The sequence below is a fragment of the Corella eumyota genome, chromosome 5 (genome assembly GCF_963082875.1).
Source record: "Corella eumyota chromosome 5, kaCorEumy4.1, whole genome shotgun sequence".
Lineage (NCBI taxonomy): Eukaryota > Metazoa > Chordata > Ascidiacea > Phlebobranchia > Corellidae > Corella > Corella eumyota.
In genome coordinates this window covers 10998198-11025902 of record NC_137494.1, presented here as the reverse complement: position 1 = coordinate 11025902, position 27705 = coordinate 10998198, and the positions used below count along the sequence as shown (strand labels likewise).

Sequence of the window (27705 nt, the reverse complement as noted above, 5' to 3'; positions counted from 1 at the left end):
TTGTTACGCCACACAAGGTTGTTGGTTTAATCCCCACTGATCTCATGCTGTAGCACCCTTTAGTTAGGCGATATAAACTGTATGAAATCCTGCTAAGCCAACACTTAGTTATCAGTTTTATTATCGGGCAATTATAAACTATAATATTTTAAACTGCCAAAGGCACTTTAAGACTGGGACGGAGTAACTGATGTTTAGGTCGTGCAGTCGACCTTCCCATATCGGGAATAAAGCTATATAAAAAAGCCAAATTAAGGTCGTATATATTCAATATGCGACCATTATATCAAAAATTGTTGGTAAAAAAGCGTTTTTAGGATTGCGGTTTTCGGTCAAATGACGATAATTTTTATATTATGATTTTTGATTTTTTTGTTGCGTTATTTAGCTTTAACCAACTGGACCTTCCAGCTTATGAGACGTTCGACAAGCTTCGAGCGCGGTTGTTATTAGCGATTAGTGAATGTACAGAGGGTTTTGGACTCGCTTAATTTAACTATCTGTTTATATTTTTTGTTTCCTCTTTATGTTTTTTGTTTTGTGATGCTGCTCGGATTTATTTGATGCAAATAAAATTTGAAACAACTCCTTGAAGTTTTCACTTTTTTAATTTCTGCGTTTAAAAACAATTTAAACATTAAGGAAGGAAAAAAATGAATAACCCCGAACTTTTTTTAATGGTTTGCAGACACCGTCTTGCGAATTATTTATTAATATTGAAAGGGTAGTACTAAAATACGGCTTGCTGGGTGCGGGAAATACCGAGGCCGTATGTAAACGTTAACAAAAAAATCGCTGAATGCTGAAACAGATTTTTATACGCTTCCCCAATCTTTCCATATGCTTTATATTCAATTTCGCATCATTTCTTGGTTTTTAAAGTAAATTCCTTATCACCCCTTAGTCTTTTGAATAAATAAATCATCCCACAGAAAAGTACAAAAATTCCGTTTCGTCCCGCATTCCCCGAATTTATGTTAACGTATTGGAAAAAAAAGCAAGAATTATTTTGTTTGTATTAATTAATTGACTAAGGTTTTGAGAAAAATTTTATTTAAATATGATAATATGTTTTACGTTATTATGTATGTAGTTCGGTTGTAGTAATTTTTGACCCACCAAAATAGTTGGATGCAAAGAATTTATATTTGTTGATATTTTTTATTGGTGTAAAATAATTGACTTCACATCAAAGTAATTAAGTAACATTGATTATTTAGACAAAGTCTAGTGTTTCCTTTGGTATATTATTGAACATATTTACTTGATATTTCATATTTTATATTGAAAATGAACGTTTACTTATGTTGAAATTAAACGTAGGAGGCTATTTTTCCTGAATTTGATTCAAAAGTTATTTACATCCTTTAGTAATATTTCTGGTAAAATGTCGTTTTAATATTAAACAAAGGAGAAGCATACACTTTTGTATGCAAATTAGAATACAAGGAAGTGAAGGCAAAATACACAAAATTACTCAATGAAAATTAAAAACTATTCAGTTTTTAATATAATAACACTACAATTGTTAATAAAATTAATCATAGCATTATAAATTAGGTAAAATCGTTGAGTAATCCAAGTTCCATTGTGAAACTTTCTTACACAAGGAAGTAAACTAAATTTCCAACCGTTATTAAAAACTTGCTTAGGTCTATGTAACAAGTTATTGATTTTGAATAAAAAAAAACCTCACAGTTTAAGATGCTTTGATGACTTTCAAATTGTTTTTAGTTATAGGCCTACTACATCCAAATGTAAACGACAAATTAATTTTTAAACAAAGATGCTTTTTTGTCGTAAATAGATTTAAAAAAAAGTTTTAAACTATTACAGTTGTAGGGTATAATTGGTAAATTAAGACCAAACTGTAATAAAATTATTTCTAAACAGTAATAACATATTAAAAATTTTTTTTATTTATGGTAGTTCTAGGACTTTTTTGCATTTAAGAAGGTTTAAAGTATCAAAAAGTCGCAAGTTGGCTAACTTATTTATTAAAAAATATTAAACAAAAATTACGATTTTATTTTTGTAGGTTTTATAGTAATAAAAAAATTGAGTAATTTTTACAACAATTTTTATTTAATTTTTACATTTACTAAATACTAACAATTGAGTTTTATTTGGTAAGAACAAACGTCGTAAGATGGACATAATATTGCTGACAATATTTTTAATTTTAACACCTTTACCGATACTAACGCAAGGTAATTTTATGAGTTTTTAAAACTTTTAATTAAAAAAAATAAAAGATAGCGTAAAATAGCTTGATTAATATTTTTATTTTTTAAAGAATATTTATCCTTAGAATACAAAAAAATAATGTGTTTTGATTCGCTTCCATAGGTTTTGTGGTAAACAAATCGCTAATATAACTTTTTGATTTCTAAATACTTCCTGAAGAGATAGTGTGGTCGCATATTTTTTTTTATTTTCTATGTCGGAATTATTTCCACTTGCACAAGGATACCATTATTTTGAAAATTGATCAGGTAGTTTTTGAGATATTGGGATTTGAAGTAAAATATTGTAAATAGGGAAAGTCCTTATGCTCGCGAGTCAGGTGACGCACAACGTCATCATCGTAAGTTCATATAGTGGCAGACATAGAAAAATAACCTTATTTTGCCGTTTCTGAGCGGTTTGTTGCACTTTTTTTTATTTTTTTTTTGCAGAAAACAAACTTAGTACAAAAAAGCTAATTTTAGCCGTATTATATAAGACAGTTGTTACTTTTTAAGTATTTTTATTTGGGTAGGCTGTATTAAAAAACTTTTTAAGGGTATGCTGTTAACTTTAAAAGTTTACCAGTCATTTTCCTATGTCTGCCAGCGTATGAACTTACGACGATGACATCGTGTGTCACGTGACTTGCGAGTGTAGGGACATTCCCTATTTACAATATTTTAACTGCAAATCTCGATATCTCGAAAACTACTTAATTGATTTTAAAAATAATGCTATCCCCGTGCAAGTTGGAAAATATTTAACTAGAAAATAAACTTTGCGACCACACCATCTCTTTAAAAAAAATTATTTGCATTTTATGGTTTTCTTATGCTATTAGTAAAAGCAAAACAGTTTTGTATAAATAAATAAAAGTTATTTAAATAATCTTCTGGAAACGTAATTTAAATAATCCTCGGGAAACATAATTTAAAGCATTTTACCATTTTGTTTTACAGATGTGAATGAATGTGATACGAATAGAGGTGGTTGTCACCCTAATGCAGTTTGTACAAACACACCAGGTTCTTTTGCCTGTACATGTATAAGTGGTTATACTGGAAATGGGGTAAAATGCTCAGGTGCTTATAAAATGTTTTTTATTTTAGTTATTATTGAGAATAAATATATTTTAGTGCCTTTACTGAATAAATCTTATTATAAAGTATATTCAGCGTTATTTTTAGACAATAAAAAATGTTAAATTTCAGTTAATTATCATTAAAAGCTTAAATATCATTAAAAGGTTAAATATCATTAAAAGGTTAAATATCATCAAAAGGTTAAATATCATTAAAAGGTTTAATTAAAAAATTAAACTTTAGTTAAAATTTATTTTATTATGGTTCGAAATCTTAGATTTCGAAACATATTGTTATTGTCATTATACTTATTATTATTATTTTTATTCTTTCTAGTCCCAATTTTGAAAGAAGATATCTTTTTAGTTCCTTAGAATTTAAAAATCTGAAATTTTAGTATGTTGTTTATTATCAGATTTTGTTTTCATTCTCCTATTTACAACATTTAATTATCACTAATTACTAATTAATAAGTGTTTACTTATTAAAATTTAAAGGTTGTTATTAATTTTTTAAATCTTGGTCAATTGTATATTATGATATTGGTAACTCAAAAATGAATTAAAATTTTAATTTTTATCACTAATTACTAATTAATAGGTGTTTTTTTATTATAATTTAAAGGTTGTTATTAACTTTTTAAATTTTGGTCAATTGTATATCATGATATTAGTAACTCAAAAACGAATTAAAATTTTAATTTTTATCCTTAATTACTAATTAATAGGTGTTTGTTTATTAAAATTTAAAGGTTGTTATTAACTTTTTAAATCTTGGTCAATTGTATATCATGATATTACTAACTCAAAAATGAATTAAAATTTTCATCACTAATTACTAATTAATGGGTGTTTGTTTATTCAAATTTAAAGATTGATATTAGGTTTTTAAATTTTGGTCGGTTATATCTTATTATATTTAAAATTTGAAGATAATTAAAAAATAATTCTTGTTTGTTTGTTATATTAAATGCTGGTTTGTTAATCAAAAATCAAAGGTATGTAATATTCTTAGTTAATGTTTATGGATATATTTTTTATTTATAAAATTTTATGTTAAAAATAATCAAATAATTTCGAACCATGTTTTATTTATCAAATAAATCTAGTTATTATGGTTCGAAATCTTAGATTTCGAAACATATTGTTATTGTCAGTGTATTTATTATTATTATTATTGTTTTTATTCTTTCTAGTCAGAATTTTGAAAGACGATAACTTTTGTTCTTTAAAACTAAAAGTTCTAAATTTTTAGTATGTTTGTTATTATCCCAACGAATCGCAAACCTCCTATTTACGACATTTAATTATCACTAATTACTAATTAATATATTTTATTATTAAAATTTAAAGATTACATTTTCTGAAATTTTAATATGTTGTTGGTATTATTATTTTGTATGTTGCTATTTAAAATGAAGATTTAACTCTAGCTAAATATCGTTTAATCATTATTTTAGTTTTTTTATAAAATAACGAATCAGTGTGAGTTTAACGCTTGAATAATTTAATAGCGTTCTGGTCGCCGTCAAAAATCGTCCTTTTCGCTGTCTATTAAAGTAAAAAATATTGGTTGAAAATTTAAGTAAAATGTTAAAGTATAAGTCAAAAATGTGTAAAATTTTTTTTTTAATTGTTTTGTTATTATTATATTTTAATACTCGTTTGATTACTAAAAAATTAAGATCGGTATTTTGCTTTTAAATTTAGTTTACTTTTCTATTACAATATCAATGAATGCGTGTTCGTTTGTTAAAATTAGGTTTAAATATAAAAAAGTTCATATTTAAATTTATAATTTAATTAATAAACCTACTAAATAAATTATATTTATAAAAAAGAATCAAACGATTTCGAACCATATTTTATTTATCAAATAAATCTAGTTATTGTTTTTATTCTTTCTAGTCAGAATTTTGAAAGACGATAACTTTTGTTCTTTAAAACTAAAAGTTCTAAATTTTTAGTATGTTTGTTATTATCCCAACGAATCGCAAACCTCCTATTTACGACATTTAATTATCACTAATTACTAATTAATAGGTGTTTGTTTATTAAAATTTAAAGGTTGTTATTAATTTTTTAAATCTTGGTCAATTGTATATTATGATATTAGTAACTCAAAAATAAATTAAAATTTTAATTTTTATCACTAATTACTTAATAATAGGTGTTTGTTTATTAAAATTTAAAGGTTGTTATTAATTTTTTTAATTTTTGTCAATTGTATATCATGATATTAGTAACTCAAAAACGAATTTAATTTTTGTCACTAATTACTAATTAATAGGTGTTTGTTTATTTAAATTTAAAGATTGTTATTAGGTTTTTAAATTTTGGTCGGTTTTATCTTATAATATTTATAATTCGAAAATAAATTAAAAAATAATTCTTGTTTGTTTTTGATATTTAAATGCTGGTTGGTTCATTAAAAATTAAAGTTCGACATTAAGCATTAAAAATTTGGTATGATGTATTTTATAATATAAGTAATTAAAAAACATATTAGAAAAATAATTATCATTTATTTATCATATTTAAATGCTTGTTTATTTAATAAAAATCAATTTTAAGAATTTAAAATTTACTATAATTTATATCCTAATATCACCAACTTAAAACTGGGTTAAATATTAGTTTTTGTTAGTATTATATATATAAATGCTTGTTTGTTTATTAAAAATCAAAGGTTTGTGATATTCTTAGTTAATGTTTATGCATATCTTTTTTTATTTATAAAAAATTATGTTAAAAATAATCAAATATTTTCGAACCATATTTTATTTATCAAATAAATCTAGTTTGTACTTGTTTTTTTGTAAGAAAATTGTTTGCTAAATTTTTTTTTAGTTTTAACTTTTTATTAAACGAAATCTGGTTAGTGTTTTGATGTCATTTAAAAAACAAGACAATTAAATATTATTAAATCAATAAAAAAAATAAAAGTTTATAAAATTTAAAAATTGTTTTAAAAATTGTTAAACATAAATTTATTTAGTTTGTTGTTTTGGTTATTTAACAGATATAGATGAATGTAGAACAAATACAGATAATTGTCATGATACTCTAGCAACATGTACAAACATGCAAGGTTCTTTTACTTGTGCATGTAATAGAGGTTATGTTGGTAATGGAAGAAAATGTTTTGGTAAATATAAAGTTTAAGTATTATTTTACAAACTATATTTGAAAGAATATTACTATTACTAAGTTTTTTTAGTTGTCTACAGTAAGTTTTAAGAAAAAGTTAACAAAATTTTTAATTTTAGATAAAAATTAATTTCTTTTAAAATCAATTTTATAAAATTGACTTAAAAATTCTTAAAATATCAATTTAATATTTTTAATGTTTATATCTTACTGTTAAATTATTTTTAATATAGTTTCGAATACTTATTTTTAAATTTGTGTTTTGTATTTTACAGACATAGATGAATGTGATTTAAATACAGATATTTGCAACACAAATGCAGTTTGTATAAACACACCAGGTTCTTTTACTTGTAAATGTATGACTGGGTATACTAGAAATGGAAGAACATGTTTTGGTAAATAAAAGGTTTAGGTTATTATTTATTTTACAAACTATAACATTAAAAATAGTACCACTATTTAGTTTTTTTAATTGTATATAAAAGATTTAAAAAAAAACTTACCAAAATATTTAATTTTGGGTAAAAAATTATTTCTTCTAAAAACTCAATTTTATAAAAATGTCTATAAATTGCTTTTAAAATAAAAAATCAATTTAATATTTTAAATGTTTATATCTTGATGTCTGATTATTTTTAAATATAATTTAGAATACTAATTTTAAATCTGTTTTATGTTTTACAGACATAGATGAATGTATTACAAATAGAGATAATTGCAACAGAAATGCAAGATGTACAAACACACCAGGTTCTTTTACTTGTAGATGTAATGCTGGTTATACTGGAAATGGGGTAACATGCTCAGGTTCTTATGCCAAATTTTTCTGTTGTTATTAACTATTAAGGGTAAACTATATATAAATATTAAGTGTCAATATTGAAATGTTTTAATATAAGTATTATTTTACAGACATAAACAACCATTTAAAAAAAGTAGATAATTGCCACACTTATATATAATACATATTTTATTTCTGCCTTTTTACTTTTTGTTTAAAATATTTGCCGAATATATTTCAATAATGAAAAAATAATGCTAATGTAATGTATTTTGCTATTGAAAGTTACAATATTTTTATTGGTTATATCAACTATAATTAAGAATACTTATTTCATGTTATGTTGTGTTTTACAGACATAGATGAATGTGCTACAAATAGAGATAATTGCAACACAAATGCAAGATGTACAAACAATGTTGGTTCTTTTACTTGTAGATGTAATACTGGGTATACTGGAAATGGAAGAACATGTACTGGTAAAAATAATACATAATTATTTTAAATTTATTTTAAATATTTTAAATTTAATATTGTAAGACTGGTTGGTAATTTATTGAATATTTTGTGAACATTTATTTTAAACCTAACCTTGAAATTTTAAAATATTTGGATAATTAGTAAAGAAGTGTGAATAATTAGTTTGTATTTGTTAAGAACATATTTTGTATGTTAACTTTGTGTTGTCTTTTGTGGATTGTAAGTTTTTCTTGTAGTAACTTAATGTTAAGTTATGCCTTTGTTTATGTATTGTATTGTAGTTTTCTTCTATTTGGATCAGTGATTTTTCCCTTTCTCTATTAGGTTCTCTTTTGTGATTTGTGTTTAACAATTAATTCAATATAGTTTGTGCTTGCTAGGACTTAAACATAGTTTAATTAGTGCATGCAACCTTATATGTTTTGTTGTTTAATTAATGCATGTTATTTATATTTCATTTGAATAAGCTAATAAGAAATAAATAATCTGGTTTTTCAGTATTCATCTGTTGTTAAACATTCAAATTAAATTTGTTATTTTATCATATTTAAGAATATAATAACTTTATATATAAATATTAAGTGTCAATATTGAAATGTTTTAATATAAGTATTATTTTACAGACATAAACAACCATTTAAAAAAAGTAGATAATTGTCACACTTATATATAATACATATTTTATTTCTGCCTCTTTACTTTTTGTTTAAAATATTTGCCGAATATATTTCAATAATGAAAAAATAATGCTAATGTAGTTTATTTTGCTATTGAAAGTTACAATATTTTTATTGGTTATATCAACTATAATTAAGAATACTTATTTCATGTTATTTTGTGTTTTACAGACATAGATGAATGTGCTACAAATAGAAATAATTGCAACACAAATGCAAGGTGTACAAACACACAAGGTTCTTTTACCTGTAGATGTAATACTGGGTATGCTGGAAATGGAGTTGGAACTTCTGGATGTCAAGGTATTATTACCTATTTAAAAATAGCTTAATGTTAATGTTTTAGGTTTAATTAGTTAACTATTACAGTTGTAGGGTATAATTGGTAAATTAAGACCAAACTGTAATAAAATTATTTCTAAACAGTAATAACATATTAAAAAAATTTTTTATTTATGGTAGTTCTAGGACTTTTTTGCATTTAAGAAGGTTTAAAGTATCAAAAAGTCGCAAGTTGGCTAACTTATTTATTAAAAAATATTAAACAAAAATTACGATTTTATTTTTGTAGGTTTTATAGTAATAAAAAAATTGAGTAATTTTTACAACAATTTTTATTTAATTTTTACATTTACTAAATACTAACAATTGAGTTTTATTTGGTAAGAACAAACGTCGTAAGATGGACATAATATTGCTGACAATATTTTTAATTTTAACACCTTTACCGATACTAACGCAAGGTAATTTTATGAGTTTTTAAAACTTTTATTAAAAAAAATAAAAGATAGCGTAAAATAGCTTGATTAATATTTTTATTTTGTAAAGAATATTTATCCTTAGAATACAAAAAAATAATGTGTTTTGATTCGCTTCCATAGGTTTTGTGGTAAACAAATCGCTAATATAACTTTTTGATTTCTAAATACTTCCTGAAGAGATAGTGTGATCGCATATTTTTTTTAATTTTCTATGTCGGAATTATTTCCACTTGCACAAGGATACCATTATTTTGAAAATTGGTCAGGTAGTTTTTGAGATATCGGAATTTGAAGTAAAATATTGTAAATAGGGAAAGTCCCTATCATTTATTTTACTAAAAGAATAAATATTTGTATAAACTTTTTTTGTTTTCTAATGTTATTATTTTGATGATTTAAATATCAAAAATTAACATTTGGTTTTAAATTTTTTTTGATTTGTATATGCTTTTATGTAAAAAAATTATTTATTGTATTTTTTTATTCGTTTTAACTTTTTATTAAACGAAATTTTGTTAGTGTTTTAATGTTATTTAAAAATCAAAACAATTATATATTATTAAATCAATAAAAAAAGTTTATAAAATTTCAAAATTGTTTTAAAAATTGTTAAACATAAACTTATTTTACAATTTTTTTAACAGATATAGATGAATGTTTTAGAAGTACAGATACTTGTCATAATACTCTAGCTACATGTACAAACACTCTAGGTTCATTTTCTTGTGCATGTAAAAGAGGTTATACTGGAAATGGAAGAAGATGTTCTGGTAAATATAAAATATATGTTTTTCAAAAAATCATTATTCATTTTTATGGCAAGTATTTAAATATTTTCTAAATATTTATAACTAACTTAACATTTGATTTAAAATATTAAATTTGCCAAATAACAGTAGATACAAATATTTATTTTTTTTAATTTAAAGGATTTACTTTTAATCTGTTTTATGTTTTACAGACCTAGATGAATGTGCTACAAATACAGATAATTGCCACACAAATGCAAGATGTACAAACAATGTTGGTTCTTTTACTTGTAGATGTAATACTGGGTATACTGGAAATGGAAGAATATGTACTGGTAAAAATAAAACATAATTTTTTTAAATTTATTTTAAATATTTTAAATTTAATATTATAAGACTGGTTAATTATTTATTAATTTTTTTGTGAACATTTATTTTAAACCTAACCTTTAAATTTAAAAATATTTTGATAATGAGTGAAGAAGTGTAAAATAAACTTTTTTTTAATACGTTGTTAAACATACAAATTAAATTTGTTATTTTCAATTAAGAATGTATAAATTTTTTCTATGTTTTGTATTTTACAGACATAGATGAATGTGCTACAAATAGAGATAATTGCAACAGAAATGCAAGATGTACAAACACACCAGGTTCTTTTACTTGTAGATGTAATGCTGGTTATACTGGAAATGGGGTAACATGCTCAGGTTCTTATGCCAAATTTTTCTGCAATTTAATATTTTATATGATTATATCTTACTGTTAAATTATTTTTAATATAGTTCAGAATACTTCTTTTTAAATTTGTGTTTTGTATTTTACAGACATAGATGAATGTGTTTCAAATAGAGATAATTGCAACAGAAATGCAAGATGTACAAACAATGTTGGTTCTTTTACATGTAGATGTAATAGTGGCTATACTGGAAATGGAGTTGGAACTTCTGGATGTCAAGGTATTATTAACATTTTTCGGATCACTTGTACTTTACAGTCTTCAACAAACGCTCAAACTTTATGGTCCTATAAAAGTAATCTTATTTTGTAATTAAAAATCATAAAAGCACAAAATTTAAATGCTTAATTGAATTTAAAATATTAGGAGTATCAAAAATAATATCTGTTTTATTTAGTATAATATTAGTTGGATGAATATTATTACTCGATTCTATTTTTGTTTAAGTTTTGTTAATGTTAAATTAATTAAAACATAAACTTGGTGTATAAACTTGAATAAAACAAAACAACAAAAACATTATTTTTTATTTTAAATAATTGCTAATTATCAAGTTGCACTTTTATACTTTTTTAATCACTATTTGATCTCTTGGTACATTAAAAATAGATTCTTAGATGCTAATTTTTTTACTGTTGTGTATATATAATAATAATCAAATTTTGTTTTTATTTGTTGTTGTAGAAATATTTTAATGTTATATTGCTATGTAAGTAAAACAAACTAAACTATTTATTTTTAAATTAAAATTAGAAATTAATAACAAAAATAACTAAAGTGTGTTTATAAATCTAATAATTTTTTTACTATATTATTTTTATTTTACAGATATAAATGAATGTTCAAGAAATACAGATAATTGTCACAATACTCTAGCTACATGTACAAACACTCTAGGTTCATTTTCTTGTGCATGTAAAAGAGGTTATACTGGAAATGGAAGAAGATGTTCTGGTAAATATAAAATATATGTTTTTCAAAAAATCATTATTCATTTTTATGGCAAGTATTTAAATATTTTCTAAATATTTATAACTAACTTAACATTTGATTTAAAATATTAAATTTGCCAAATAACAGTAGATACAAATATTTATTTTTTTTAATTTAAAGGATTTACTTTTAATCTGTTTTATGTTTTACAGACCTAGATGAATGTGCTACAAATACAGATAATTGCCACACAAATGCAAGATGTACAAACAATGTTGGTTCTTTTACTTGTAGATGTAATACTGGGTATACTGGAAATGGAAGAACATGTACTGGTAAAAATAAAACATAATTTTTTTAAATTTATTTTAAATATTTTAAATTTAATATTATAAGACTGGTTAATTATTTATTAATTTTTTTGTGAACATTTATTTTAAACCTAACCTTTAAATTTAAAAATATTTTGATAATGAGTGAAGAAGTGTAAAATAATCTTTTTTTTAATACGTTGTTAAACATACAAATTAAATTTGTTATTTTCAATTAAGAATGTATAAACTTTTTCTATGTTTTGTATTTTACAGACATAGATGAATGTGCTACAAATAGAGATAATTGCAACAGAAATGCAAGATGTACAAACACACCAGGTTCTTTTACTTGTAGATGTAATACTGGGTATACTGGAAATGGAAGAACATGTAGTGGTAAAAATAATACATAATTATTTTTAATTTATTTTGAATATTTTAAATTTATTATTATAAGACTGGTTGGTTATTTATAAATTTTTTTGTGAACATTTATTTTAAACCTAACCCTAAAATTTTAAAATAAGTGAAGAAGTGTGAATCATCGGTTTTTTTCATCTGTTGTTAAACATACAAATTAAATTTGTTATTTTCAATTAAAAATGTATTAACTTTTTCCATGTTTTGTATTTTACAGACATAAATGAATGTGATACTAATAGAGATAATTGCAACAGAAATGCAAGGTGTACAAACAATGTTGGTTCTTTTACTTGTAGATGTAATGCTGGTTATACTGGAAATGGGATAACATGCTCAGGTTCTTATGCTAAATTTTTCTGTTGTTATTAACTATTAAGGGTAAACTATATATAAATATTAAGTGTCAATATTAAAATGTTTTAATATAAGTATTATTTTACAGACATAAACAACCATTTAAAAAAAGTAGATAATTGTCACACTTATATATAATACATATTTTATTTCTGCCTCTTTACTTTTTGTTTAAAATATTTGCCGAATGTATTTCAATAATGAAAAAATAATGCTAATGTAGTTTATTTTGCTATTGAAAGTTACAATATTTTTATTGGTTATATCAACTATAATTAAGAATACTTATTTCATGTTATTTTGTGTTTTACAGACATAGATGAATGTGCTACAAATAGAGATAATTGCAACAGAAATGCAAGGTGTACAAACACACAAGGTTCTTTTACCTGTGGATGTAATACTGGGTATGCTGGAAATGGAGTTGGAACTTCTGGATGTCAAGGTATTATTACCTATTTAAAAATAGCTCAATGTTAATGTTTTTAGGTTTAATTAGTTAATTTTTTTAAGACAAAATTTTAAGGTTTTATGCAATTCTTATACTTATAATTAACTGCTAAACTAAATATCATGTACATGCAAGTAAAAGTAATAAAATAAAATTTTTACAGAGGTTTATACCCAAAATTCTGCTGGTACTTGTTCTTATTATTTTTCAAGTTATACAGTAGAAAGTTATTCTGATGCTCAAACACAATGTTTACGTAGAAGTTCAGTGTTAGCCAAGTTTAAAACCAGTTCTGAAATGGCTTTTGCAAGATCAACTATTAACAGTGTTTATCCTTTGACCAGGAATGTTTATTATGTTGGTGGTAGAAGGGAAGAAAATAACAGATGGTTGTGGAATGATAGAGATAATATTATACCAAGTAAGTTTTTATTAAGTTGTAATGTTTATTAAAATCCAATTTATTTTAAAACTTTTAAAAATTGTTGTAATTTTTGCAGTTTTTATTTATTTTATGTTTTTGTAAGTTTGTTCTATAATTTTCTAATCTCTAAATGCTTTTTTTACAATAAGATCCTTCAGGTAGTTCAAGTTGTGCAGCTATCTCAACTTCATCTTTTACTTCAGTTTCATGTTCATCCACAAGATATTTCAGTTGTGAGCGGAGAGGTTTGTTCAAAACAATTTTTTTTTATATTAAAATTATTTTCTGGCTTAACTTTGTAAAGTTGCATGTAAATAGTTTAGTTTAATCTACTTTTATTTTTCTTTACTAGTTTAATACAAAATTTTTAGGTTTGTAAACTGCTACAATCTTTCATTTTTTTACAAAAATAATTTTTAAATACTATTTATTACATTAGTCAGTGGAAATAATTGTCAACCAAACCCATGTCGAAATGGAGGAACATGTACTCTTGATGGTTGCACATTTACTTGTCGTTGCGCACCAAATTATTTTGGTTATACTTGCGACACTCGTAAGTCAATCTATAAAACCAGAATTTGTTTTAACACAATAAAAACTCCATTATGACATTATTTAAACCCTAATTATTAAAAGAAAATCTAAATTACAAAAAAAATATTTTAAATTTTAATTGTTTTACACTTGTTGCTTTTTGTAGAACAATTGCAAATATTATCAGAAACCGATATCACAGCAATAAAAGACGACAATGTTAACCTGGAGTTTATTGTAAATACTTTTGTAGCTGGAAGTGTTACATGTACTTTACAATCTAGTGGACAAGATTTAAGAACTTTTGGTTCTTTTCAAGGAAATCAACAGTATGTATAAAATATTTTCATTAAATGATCCATTTTTAACTTGAAAAGTTAAATCTACCTTTTTTAAATATTAAACTTTGTTAAATAAAATTATATCCAAAATTTGGGTAATGAAATGAATTTTATTGTAGGTTATCTCAATGTCGATTTAAAAGTTTAATGACCTTACTCACTTTAAATTATGCGAGTTCTATAAATAATTATTATTTCGTCTATTACACCAAAATATTTGAATTTATATTAATAAAATCTAAACATTGTATCTATTAGGTTATCTTACATGATCAACAACATTCAAAGAGATGCAACATTTGTGTTAACTTGTGTTCTGACTACAAGCTCTAATGTTAATGTTCAACAAACTAGGACAGTTAAAGTTGTTGTACATGGTAAGTGATTTTAATGTTATTAAAAATTGTTAAGCTGTGTGTTTAGGTAAAAAAAAGGAATAGTTAAGAAAATAAAATTTTACTGTAATTAAATATTAAAAAATATTTTGAACTTTTAAAAGTTCAAATGTATCTAAGCTAAATTGTTAATAACTTAAATTTGTTCTGTAAAAAGTTCCTGCAAGTATTCAGATCTCAGAAACTCAGGTTGATATTGTAAGAAGTAGCAACCCAAGAACTGTTGTTGTGGATTGTACATCAACTGGCACACCATTGCCAACTGTAGTTTGGAGAAAAAACAATGTAGATATTGCTACTTTAAGTAGTTCAAGTGTTTATCAAACAATACAAACTGGTGGCAATGCTAGAAGTAGACTTATTCTAACTAATGTAAGTTATAATTCAATTATTTTTTGAACAACTTTTTTTTTTATTTGTCCTTAAAATAAAAAAAAGCTAAATTTTTGTGATAAATATAAATGATCTTTTCCATATGTTTAATTGTAAGGTAATTTCGATCACATTTACTCGTAGTAATTTTTCAAATCTTACAAACAATCTTATATTTTAAAATTTGTTTTAAATTGTTTTAAGGCGAGATTTGAGGACCAAGGTATGGTTGGCTGTGTTGCTTACAACCTCGTTGGTCCTTTACAAGAAAAACGAACAGTTTTTCAAAACATCACAGTAACTGTAACAGGTAAAGTTTTTTCAATTCAAATAAAATAGCATAACTGTTAATAATCATAATATCTTGATTATTCTTGTAAGTTTATTTGGTTTTTAGAACCACAACTAATAAAGTATAACGTTAGGAAAAATGCATTATGGGAACAAAGACAATGCATGCGTTATGACGTTAATATAAACACTTTAATCAACATCCCTCTTTTTTTAGCAAAACAAAATAACTAAGTTAAAATCAAATATTACATGTTTTATATAAAGTACACTAAACTTAGCCAATATCAGTTTAAGAGTTAAGTCATACGTTTTGATAATTAGAATGAAATGTGAATGAAATTAATAAAGAAACAAATGTACGAAATCGTAATACATATATATATACATAACAATAACACATAATAATACAATTAATATCTTACATAATCGTTCAAATATTGGGGCGTTTTATGAGATCTACGGGGTCTGGTATTAACAACATTACTATTACGAACATTATTAGGTGTTGTTTGTGTATTACCACTAACTTGTGTAGTACTACTTGTGCTCTGTAGCGTTGTAATTGTGTGTAACTCAGGAACGTTAAAATCATAATCAAATCGGGTACCATTATCAGGTCTTATGTGTACTCTTTTTCGTTTGTACATTGCACCACCAAGGTTACGAATCACGTCTGTGGAGCAATTCATTTTAGTATTTTTCCCTTTTCCCATCCACGTTTCGAAGGGTGCTGAAAATATACACGTTGGTCTTGTCTTAGATCAGCCATATCTCTTGCAATTTTGTCATATGTATTTTTCACTTGTTCTTGTCGCATTTTTCGTTTTTTAAAATTTATGTTAGCAGAGCTGGTTTTAAACATGGGTATTACTGATCTTGTTGCTCTACCAAACATTATTTCTGCAGGACTTGTGTTTGTATCCTGTCTTAGGCTAGGTAGAACATCGTCGATAGTTGGTAGTTTAAAATGTTCTCTTTTGAGTGCAACATTAAGTGGTTGAGGATCTATGCATATCCGCAAACTACCATTTGATTTCTTGACGACTGCCATTTGACTCACCCATTCTGTAGGTTGTTCCACTGGTTCCAAAATTCCCCTGGCAACCATTGAATCGATTTCTTGTTTTACATTATCCTGTAAAGCAAAAGGAATTCTTCGGCACGGAAGTGCTCTCGGAGAAACATCACGATCTACAGTTAAACTAGTCATTCCTAAATCACCAAGTGCTGTATCTTCAGTTATATTTGCAATAAACTTTTTGTCATTTACCGTTATGAGATTTATTTTTGTAATAGATTCTAGTCCCATTAGACAATTAAGATCATTCTCCACTACACAAAATTTAATCTTGTAGATTTTCTTATTTTTAATGTTTGTGACATCTAGTACAGCTTCACCAATATGTAAAATACCGATTTATTCCACATCACTAATTTCTCAGCATTAAAATCTACTTGGTTTTCTTTCACATACCTCTGATAAATCGTATTCACGTCAGAAGCGCTATCGAGTTGAAATTTCACCGCACAACCATTTACTTTAAACTTTGCCATAAGCCCTTTTTCTTGGTCTGCATGTACTTGTTGCAACCACTGTTTTTTGGTTTTCGTTGGTTGTTCAGGTTCAGCTGCGGCTACGTTTCTGGCTGCTTCAAGAGAGTGTATCTTTTTCTTACACTTTTTTCTAAAGTGGTTTCTTTCCAGACACCTTGAACAAGTTTTGCCCCAAGCAGGACAAGAAAGTTTACCCCGCTTGTGTGACGTTCCACAAAAATTGCATTTTCTTATCATTTTTTTGTTTATTTCTTCTAGGGTCTTTTTTCGATAGTTACCACTAGATTTTGCTTCAATTCTATTTACAAGCTGAGACTGCGATTGCATGCTACTAGACGACAATTCGTTTGCTTGTTTTACAGACATTTCACTTGCACGAAATATCTGTACGGTTTTCGTTAAATTTAAGTCCACTTCGCAAAGTAATAATTCTTGCAGTTTTCCAGTGACTGTAAATACAATTTTATCTCTAAAATTCTGTCTTTATCTTGAAAATTGCATGCTTCTGCTCTTGTACGCAATTCATTTAGAAAGGTATCAAAAGATTCTTGGTAAGCCACATTTCAAAAGCGATATGTTTGTACCACCATATTCTGTCTAGGTGTACAATAGTTTTCTATGGCCTTTAACATTTTATTAGGATCATCTCGATCTTCAGGATCGTCAAATTCAAAATGTTAAGCAATGTCAATTACCTGAGGTCCCGCACAATGTAGAATTATAGCTGCGCGTATCTTTTTGTCTTTTGTTGAAACTCCACTTGCCAGCATGTAAACATCTAACTGCTGTCGCCAATTTCTAAAAGCTTCCGACAAATTACTATCATTGACATTTAATATAGGCGGTAATCAAAAATTAGCTTCTGCCATCTTCTTAAATTCAAATCAGTTTAGCTGCTACCATGTTGATAATCATAACATCTTGATTATTCTTGTAAGTTTATTTGTAGTAGCCACGAGGTTTTTAGAGCCACAACTAATAAAGTATAACGTTAGGAAAAATGCATTATGGGAACAAAGACAATGCATTATGACGTTAATATAAACACTTTAATCAACAATAACCTTATTTGCTGTTGTAGTTAAAAGTTGAAATTTAGTTTTTAATTATTTTTTAGGAATTCCTGAAATTGTTTCTTCAACTGAGTATTTAGATTTACCATTAAACAATAATGTCAGTTTCGAATGCTTATTTGATGGAAATCCACTTCCTAACTTGCAATGGACTTACTCTAATGGAGACCCTTTACCACAAACAAGTCAATTTAAGGTATTTGAGTTAAAAATATTAGACATGTAAATTCTACATTCAAATTTTAAACTTAGGACATATTATGGAATGTTAAATAATGTGTAATACTTAACACTTTAATTTTAAAACAGGTTAGTCCTCTCAATCAGATTACAGCATACAGAGTTTCATTAAAGCTTGTTGTTTATGGAACAACATGCAGGGATGTCAGTTTGTTGAGTTACAGATGTCAAGCTTCCAATTCACTTTCAGCAACTCCTGTTTTAAGTCAACCATTTGTGGTCAACATAGGTAAATATTTTTTTCTTTTTTAAACTTTACATTAGCAATTTTTATAAATTTTGTTAATTTTTCATAAGTTTTTAGGTTTTATAATTTAATAAATAATCTAGAACAGAATATTTACTAAATAAACAAAATTATATATTACATATTTGTTCGTACTTGTCTAAAAAGTTTTTTGTGCTTGTCTACAAAGTATTAACGCAAAATGTAGGTTCAAGAAAGTAACCTCCTGAATGTTTTGTTTATTTAATAAATTTAAGATCAAACTTTTTGGAGATATTCTGGTGTCTTAAGAACTTGCTTGGAAGCAAAATCTTATTGTGCAGGAAAAGGAGGTTCATTAATTGTGTTTCCAAATCAAAAAGTTTTGTCTGAAATTAATGGAAAATCAGTTGTCAGTAAGTTGTGACTCATTTTAAACAAAAACAAGTGATATTAGTTTGATTATATTTTATATAATTTACAACTTTACCCATCAAATATTTTGTGTCTTGAAGTCGTGTTTATTCTATTTTAACAGCAATATCTTATTGGATATCATCTCAGACACTTGAATATTTTGAAAATTGGTCACAATCGGACACAACCAGAATGCCCAATCCTGGTGGTTGCATTCGAGTTTCAAAAAGAACCCGTGTTTGGTCAACTACTCAAACATCACCTGCTGCAACTTTATGTGATGGTAAGTGTATTTGGATTGAAAAACAGTTTAGTCAAAACTCGATAAAGGGCATGGTGTAATTCTAAAAACAAATGGCTTTACTTCATAATTTAATAAATTTTTGTCACTTTTATGCTGTAACACCCTGTGAATGGTGAAAACTGTAAGGTGCTGTGAATGGTGGGAACTTTACCTTAGGTTTTAAAAGGTTAATTTCAGATTTATAGTTACGCAATTACATTCGTTAATATTCTAAAATAATAAGATCAACTTACGATTGAATCAGGGTATTAAATATTATTTTACGGGTTCAGGCCTTCTCTCATAGTAAGCATACTAAAAATAATTCACTGTTATTAACAAATTAGCATTACGTAGAACTATATCATATACAAAAACTAGAATTACTAAAATAGTATTTTTAAGTGTTTACTATTTTCAGTGCGAGTTTTATTACAACCAAGTATCACAATTAACACTGATGTTTGTGATGGAAAAAGGGCAACCATTTCTTGGAACACTTTACCAGGAACTTCCTCACTTAATTACCAATTTGTATATTTTACTTCTCAAAATACCAGGTTTGTACATGCTGTTTAATTTTTTCTTAATTTAGAAAACATTTATTTTAACCATTTTTTTTGTTTGTTTAACAGAGAAAATGTAACCATACCTAGGGGGGAGTTAACATATGATATTGATAACTTATTGCCAAAAACATTATATCGAGTACAGGTAGTTCTTTGTTTTTATATCTTTGATTGTAAATACTAGAAAATAAATTGTAATTTGAAATGTTTAAAAATAAAAAAAATATAAGTTTTTAAAATAATTTTTTGTTTTTAAGGTTATACCTTTATATGTTGGTTGCAACATAATCGTTCCTTCAAGGCAATCCACACTTTTTAATACAACCAGAGATAGTTTAAATGCACCTAATCGCGTACAAATAAGAAAAAATAATGAAATGTGTTCTGTAAGTTGGGAGGATTTTAACACACAAACTGAAATAGAAGCATTCAGGGTAAAATTTATTGATATAAATGTTTATATTTTCTTGCTATTTTTTATCAAATTTTTGTTTTCTTGAGTTTTCTAGAAACAGACACAAACATGGTAGAGCTTTATGTTATTCTTTTAAAATTAGTTTAATACTTTAAATGGATTTAAAAGTTTTTGCGTTAAAATCAACTATTTAAATTTAAATCAAACTAAAAAAATTAAAAGTTTTTGTTTGATGTTTGTTTAAGGAGTACAATCTTCTAAAATATATTAATTATGTAAAGTGATTGTGACAAACTTATAAAATTTCTTCTTAATTGGTTTGTCTTATTGTAAAATTAAGATAAAATGTGCAGGTAAGATACACTGCAGTTGCAAGACAAAATCAAAACAAATTTGAACCTGAAGTGAACTTTATTCAATTGAAAGCAACAACTGACCAATTTGTAATTCCTTTGTTGAAACCCAACTCTGAATATCAGATTATGGTTGGTGCTGTGGCAAGTTTTTCGTGTGAGAATAAAAAAAATGTGGTTTGGTCAAATAAAACTACTGGATGTTTGACTTCACCTTCTGGTATTTAATTATTATTATTTGCCTTTTTAATTGTAAAAAAATGTTATGATATTAAGTTAACTTTGGCATATTTAAGATTTAGTAAGTGAAATTTAACTTTTTTATTAGCACCTGACATGATTCCACTGTCACCTGCAGTTAATACAAACAACCAAATTGAAATTTCTTTAATTCCAGCAAGTGAAAGAAATGGTTTAATCAGGTTGTTTATATTTGTTTATTTTTTATTTTTGTAATTTATTTGTTTTTAATTAATTTATAACCCTAAAACAACCTAATTTAAACAATATGTTTTTAATGTTTGTAGTTGCTATTTTATTGTTGTACAAAAAGTGGCAAATAATTCTGATATCAGTGTAGAAAATGACATTAATCTTATACAACAAACTGATAGCATTGTTGGCAGAAAATACATTGCCTTTGCCGCCAAGTAATTTTATATTATCAAATATTTTGTTTAACTTCAAAAAAATATAATTTAGACTGATAATTAAAACAAACTTATTTAAGCCTTACACTAATTTAAATTAAATTATTTTAAGTTTAACTGCGCCTGTGAGTTTGATGTTGGGTGATATTAGATTAACATGTTGTGATATTAGTGGAAATCAAATAGAAACTTGTCCTATTGAAAACTCTTTACGTAAACGTCGAGCAGCTAGTTTAATTATACAAGGTCAAAACCGAATGTTAGAACCAAATGTAGAGTACCAGTATTACATTTTAACTGCAACGCCGGATCCTGATAGCCTGAATGTAATTTACTCAGCAAGTTCTGTGTCTCCCCGATTTACACTGTGTCAAATTTCAGGTTAACTTTTTTAAAACAACTTTAATCTAAATTAATTTTCGAACTCAGATGCCATATCATTAAATGACCTAAATTTATTAGTTTCGGTTGCATATTTTATTTTAAATAAGTGTAATTTTTAAAACATCAATTGTTGGTAATCTTCATTAAATTGTTATTACTGGTAAGACTACAAATAATATATGATACCAACATCCAAATTGCTTACGTTTTTTTACTTACTCAATATTTTTTATAACATTTTTATTTTGTATAAAACAAACTAAAATATCTAAGTATTGCAACTTGTTTTTTATAGGTAAAAGCTCAAATAGTGGTCTTATTATTGGAATTGTTGTTGTTATCAGTGTTTTGGTTATAATTGCAAGTGTTGTTATATATAAAAAAAGGTAATAATAGAACATTTTCCTTGCAAATACTATAAAAATTGAATGTAAAATAATTTTTAATTTGTTAAGTAAATTAAATTTTAAATTTAATTTAATATATTTTACAGACAGGTTCACCCTGTAGTTCAAAGTCGAAAAATTAATACACCAAGTGAACACAAACTTATTGATGATCCATCTTCAATTGTTAACCAATCACTACATAGCCCAGCAGGTAGTTTAAACATTACAATAATTTTTTTTTTTTTAAATATACAAAATTTTTGTTAAAATATATTTCTTGTTAATCAAATTTTTATAAACAATTTCAATTTTTATAGATCACAGCGGACAAGTTATTGAAATGAATTATGTTAACATTTCCACTGGTTTATTTTCCAAGTTTAATATCTTGACTGGAAATTTTCTATCTCTTTACCAGTACAAGTCTGATAAAAATAACCTAATATTTCGGGAAGAATTTCATGTACACTTTTTATCAAACTTTATATGTTCAATATATTTTTTTTAAAAAATGTAGTATTTTAAATAAATAAAAACTTAAATAATATTTTTGATTATACATACTATTACTTTTTTGATCCTTTTTTAACAATATTTGTTGTTTTCTAGAACAAGTTGCCAAACATTGGAACAACCCCTTCAACTTCTCAAACAAATCTTCAACCACATAGTTCAAAATCTATATATGCAAACACTTTACATGGTACGTAAAACAAGAAAATATTTTATAAATTTATTAATACTAATAAATATTTTCAAATTTGTAGTATATAAATAACTTATTTATATTTTGTTAAATTGTTGGTATTTAAATTTGTTTTAAGTTCAAGCAACAAAACTTGGTTTGGAAAAGTCTTTGAATGATACGCAAGATAGTTCATTTAACTTTTCATTTGTGGATGTAAGGATAATTAAATTTAATCTATTTTTTGTTGTTTTTTGTCAATTTTGTAGTAGTATTTCAATTCTAAAGTTAGAAAAAATAATTAAATTTTGAAGAACTTATTTTAAAATTAAATTTTTTATCTAGCATTTTTAAAATGAAAATTTAACTTTTTTTTATTTTTAAGCTGTTTAAATAAAATTAGCTTAGTCTTTAGTTGACTTTTTTAGGGATTTTCAAAAAAGAAAAAGTTCATTGCTGCTCAAGGACCAACATTCTCAAATGTTAATGAATTCTGGAGATTAATTCAAGATAATCACTGCACCGTTATCGTCATGCTAACATTGGTGGAAAAAAATGGCTTGGTATGCATATAAAAAAAATGGTTAATGATATCATATATTCTTGTGTTTTTGTCTGTTTTTTAATTCATTTTTTTTTAGAAAATTTGTGAAAAATACTGGCCTGACCGGGATGACAAAAAACTTTTTGGAAATATTTTGGTTGAAAATGTTAAAGAAGTTGAAAGTGGAGAATATTTGCGCAGAAATTTGGTCATGAAAGTTGAAAATGTAAAAAAACAAATAATTTTATAAATAATTTTTTTTAATTTTAAAGATATTTATTTTATTAACCTAAATATTACTTTGGTTCGATGTCTTTGCGTTAAAAACATATTGTTATTCTCTTTAATATTTATCTTATTATTCAGGGTCTTATAAGCTCTATAACTCAATAATAAATTTTAATCTAGTAAATTTAAACTTATGAAGGTCAGTATGTAGTTCATTACGATATAGTGCCACAAGGAAATATTTTTCATGGATCAATCATTACTTATTCCAAGTTAATAAATGTTTTCGTATAATTCAAGTGGCTATAACTTTTGATTTTGTTAATTTAAATTTTTTTAGGTAATTAAATATTGCTTATTACTAAGCGATAGGTGTTTGTTTATTCAAATTTTAAGATTTGTGTTAAATTTTTAAATTTTGGTCAAGTTTGTATTATGCTATAAATAAGATAAAAATATATCAAAAAACTAATTTTTTTTGTTTATTAAAAATGAAAGATTAATTTTACGCCTTTAAAATTTGGTCTAGTGTATATCCTAATATAAAAAAAATAAAACTTGGTTAAAAAAAATGTTTTGCCTAATGTATATGTAACAACCAATAAGAGGAAAATGTTTTAATTTTTTTTATTATTAAATTTCTAATTGCTTATTAAAATTTTAAGTTATCATAAAATTGTTGGGGTTTCTTGTAATTAAAACTTGATATTAGCATTACTATTTTTAACGATTTATTTAAAAGTCTTAATTACGGAATGTTTATGCATTCTTTTATTTATCGATAACGAATTATTTTACAAATGATTTTATTATTTATTATATAAATCTAGTTACTTTTGTTATACATTCTAAAGATATACTTTTTGAAAGCATTTATTTTTTTTTAGGGAAGAAAATAACAAAATTATTTTCTATGTTTAATTTTAAATAATTTTTTTACAAACTTTTATTTCTCGATTTTAGGAGGTTCTTAGGATCCAACAGTTTCAATATCTATCAGAATCACACAGTCCCATTCCAGTAACTACAACTTCATTGTTACAACTTTATGATATTGTCAAGTTTACTGCCAAGAATAATGTTAACCCTATCATGGTACATTGCAGGTAATATTCTATGTTTATTTTTTTAGAAGGTGGTAGTAGATTCACTGGAAGATTTTAATTTACCTTGATTGCAACTTGCTGCAACTATTTTAAATATTACTGCCAATTATATCTGATTTTTAACCTGTTGATTAAAAATTAAACTAAGCAGAAAAGTAAACTGATACGGTGTTAACATAGGTGAAAAACAAAAACATTATTTTTTGGTTTATTTGTACAAACAAAAGGTTTAATGGTATATCACACTGCAACATAAATAATAGAAATTTAACTTTAAAATTCAAAATTTAACGCATAAGTTAACCTTGTTAATTAATTATTAAAATATTAACTGTTTGGTGCCTACCTTCAAATGTTACCATTTACAAAACCTTATGTTAACAGGAAATCTTATTTAAATAAATATACTTGACTTAGATTAAAAAAAGATTTTTATACTTTATATGATGTTTTTTTAGTACTGGGTTAGGTAGAACTGGAATTTTTATAGCTTTGGATATTTTAAGTGACCAAATAAAAAGTGGAGAAGTTGTTAATGTGTTGAAATGTGTTCATGATATGAGAATAAATAAATCTGAAATGATTCAAGGAGTAGTAAGTATTTTATTTTAACAAACTTTTTTTTAAATATAAACATTTTGATTTAATTTGTTTTTTCTAGGATGAATATATTTTTATCCACAAACTTTTAGCTGAAATTCTTGAATTTGGTAACACTAATGTTAATAGTGTTCAGTTTTTAGGATATGCAGAATCTCTAAAAAAGTAAGTTTAAAATATTAAACTTGTTTTTTATTAAATTTTGATTGTTCTAATTTTATGTTAATTTAATTTTAATTGTTTTGAACATGCTATATTTTAAACTGTGAAATTTATACCCGCTAATTAAAAAAATGATATTACTTTGTTAAAAAATTTACTTTGTTAAAAAAAAAGGTCGATATTTAAAATTACACAATTAATTTAGGTATATAGTTTAATCTTTATTTTATATCTTACTGCACCTGTTTAATAAAGTTGAATAAATTTATAATTTTTTTAGTGTAAATAACACAACAAATACTTCCGAAATGCATCGACAATTCGAAAATCTGAACTTAATTCCTCCGACTTTTACTGAACAAGAAGTTGGCAAAAAATCTTATGAAGAAAATGCTTACCTGACTTCTACCATTTTACCATGTAAGTTTTAAGAAAAAATTTAAAAACACAGTTTAAATAATTGGGTAAACATGAATTAAATTTAGATGATCACAACTTGGCATTTGTGAGTAAAAATCAACAAGATGAAAAAGCATTTCTTAATGCATCTGTAATTCCGGTAAATTTGTATAAATTTGTTTTTAATCAAGTTTAAATCATTTACATTAGGGATTGATCAATATAAAAAAACATTTTTATTTTAATTAAGGCTTACAATGCTGGGTATTACTATATTACCGCACAAGATCCCTTACCTTCGAATATTCCTTTGTTTTGGAGATGTGTGGCAGATAATGAGATTAAATGCATTGTCATGCTAGCTATGGTAAGCCTTATTTTATTATGTATGTCATTGTTTTTTCATTTTTAAAATGCGTGTACTAGTTTTGTATCTCACTAACTACGTGTAATTGTTCGTTTATAATTCTGCCAAATGCACTTCGGTCTAAACGCTTGAAAAAAAGCATTGCCTAACTTAAACTAATAAGTGTTTAAAATTGTCTTAATATTTTTGTAAGGACGACTTGTCATGTCCAAAATATTGGGCAAACGAAAATGAAACTAACTCTTTTGGTGACGTCACCGTGCATTGTATTAACTTAAATAAGTATTCTGGTTACACTGAAAGATCATTGGCAGTTTACTTTAAAACATCAGAGGTAAATTATATACAAGATAAATTCCATACCAATAAATAACAAGGGTAATTTTTCAAATGTTAATCAAATTTTATCAAGTTCCTGTATTAACCTAATATTAAGTAATATATTTCAAACCTTGCGTTTTTTCTATGGTGTCTTCTTCCCTACGTAAAAATTGTTAAGTTTTTTTATATAATAGAAAAGCCACACTGTCAAACAAATAGTTTATACTGGTTGGATAAGTGATAATTCGCCTCCTGATACAAAAACCATTGTCGAGATTTTGTCCAAAGTGGGAAAATATTTTGACAATGCAGTTGAAGTTCGAGGCAAAAAATTTATTGCTTTGTTTCATTGCATGTAAGTATATCAAAATGTATTTACAAAGGTTTATTTAAAAATGGAATACAATTAACAAGAACAGTACCAATTTTAATTTTTAGCTAGATGTATTTTATCTTTTTTATTTTAATTTTTTTTTCAACGCATTGTGTAGTGTGTTAATTAGAACACTTTGCTATACATTTTAAGAACATTTGTTTAATTTCCACTGCGTCTATGTAGTTGCGCCTTTAAGTAATGCGCCTAAACTGTACAAATTTCTGCCAAACCCTTAACCAAACAAACGGCATCCTATTTTTTTAAAATATTCAACACTGCATCTCGCGACTGGATTTGAATATGTTATTCTAGTTAACGGCCGTGAGGCGGGCCTTCTCACATCAAGGGTAAAAGTATACAAAAAATAAACAAAATTTACAACAATTCTTTGTTTAAGGGATGGCTCGGACAGAAGCGGTGCTGTTTGTGCCATTGCCAACTTAATTGGTCGTTTAAAAAATGAGAACAAGGTCGACGTGTTTCGGTCGGTAAAGGATTTACGCGACCTCAGGCCTGGAATGGTTTATAGATTTGGCCATTTTCGTTTTTGTTACGAAGCTGTCTGTGAATTTATTCAAACAATTAGCCTGTATGTTGATTTTAATTAGAAAGTTACAAGTTTTACTATTTTTCGTTTATACATTTATTTGATTAGTGCCTGTAAATAAATAACAATGTACATATTTCATCATATCGCGTTTTTACAACTGTATTATGAAAAGGAATTGTAACTTATTCATAAATTGTATTTTTTGAACTCTAAAATTAATTAGTTAGCATTATGCAACTGTTAAAATTTTTTATCAGTCTTTTACTTAAAAATTTATAACATTATGTAATTATTTACATTAACTTATAAAAATTGATGCGCCATTAACCAACTCTCAATTTGGGATC

At 25.3% G+C, this 27705-nt stretch overlaps 2 protein-coding genes across 7 annotated transcripts in view; both read left to right on the top strand.

The window, feature by feature from the left end:
- The window catches only part of LOC145752220 (E3 ubiquitin-protein ligase HUWE1-like), a 63951-nt gene extending 63357 nt beyond the window's left edge, over positions 1-594 (top strand). Inside the window, exon 95 of the mRNA XM_082568455.1 lies at positions 389-594. Coding sequence (XP_082424581.1) covers positions 389-491 — 103 coding nt within the window. The 3' untranslated portion in view covers positions 492-594. The remainder of the gene's footprint in view (positions 1-388) is intronic.
- A 1453-nt stretch (positions 595-2047) lies between these two features.
- Positions 2048-27494, top strand: LOC145753102 (uncharacterized). Of its 6 annotated transcripts, XM_082569493.1 has the most exons (50): positions 2048-2210; positions 3189-3311; positions 6333-6458; positions 6736-6858; positions 7148-7270; positions 7601-7723; positions 8573-8704; positions 9807-9932; positions 10124-10246; positions 10499-10621; positions 10739-10870; positions 11479-11604; positions 11796-11918; positions 12171-12293; positions 12535-12657; positions 12988-13119; positions 13289-13546; positions 13699-13794; positions 13989-14105; positions 14253-14415; positions 14686-14804; positions 14980-15194; positions 15399-15504; positions 18160-18311; positions 18425-18584; positions 18839-18976; positions 19099-19260; positions 19682-19820; positions 19896-19974; positions 20087-20263; positions 20598-20817; positions 20926-21019; positions 21125-21247; positions 21360-21628; positions 21927-22017; positions 22125-22231; positions 22338-22483; positions 22630-22723; positions 22845-22921; positions 23134-23268; positions 23347-23475; positions 24441-24583; positions 25042-25177; positions 25245-25348; positions 25626-25765; positions 25831-25904; positions 25995-26111; positions 26305-26445; positions 26627-26787; positions 27206-27494. In XM_082569493.1, exons 1-50 carry the CDS (start codon positions 2150-2152, stop codon positions 27414-27416), a joined length of 6735 nt encoding a protein of 2244 aa, XP_082425619.1. In that variant the 5' UTR covers positions 2048-2149; the 3' UTR covers positions 27417-27494. The 6 variants fall into 6 exon arrangements, with proteins under 6 accessions (XP_082425619.1, XP_082425620.1, XP_082425621.1 ...); XM_082569494.1 differs by lacking the exon at positions 12535-12657; XM_082569495.1 differs by lacking the exons at positions 10739-10870; positions 11479-11604.
- The last annotated feature ends 211 nt before the right edge of the window (positions 27495-27705 follow it).

Bases quoted from the DNA above. Each gene is read 5' to 3' on its own strand.
- LOC145753102 (XM_082569493.1), top strand. From the start codon at position 2,150: ATGGACATAATATTGCTGACAATATTTTTAATTTTAACACCTTTACCG. The intron at 7,271-7,600 runs GTTCTTATGCCA...TGTGTTTTACAG, and splicing joins AAATGGGGTAACATGCTCAG to ACATAGATGAATGTGCTACA. The intron at 25,349-25,625 runs GTAAGTTTAAAA...TAATTTTTTTAG, and splicing joins TATGCAGAATCTCTAAAAAA to TGTAAATAACACAACAAATA.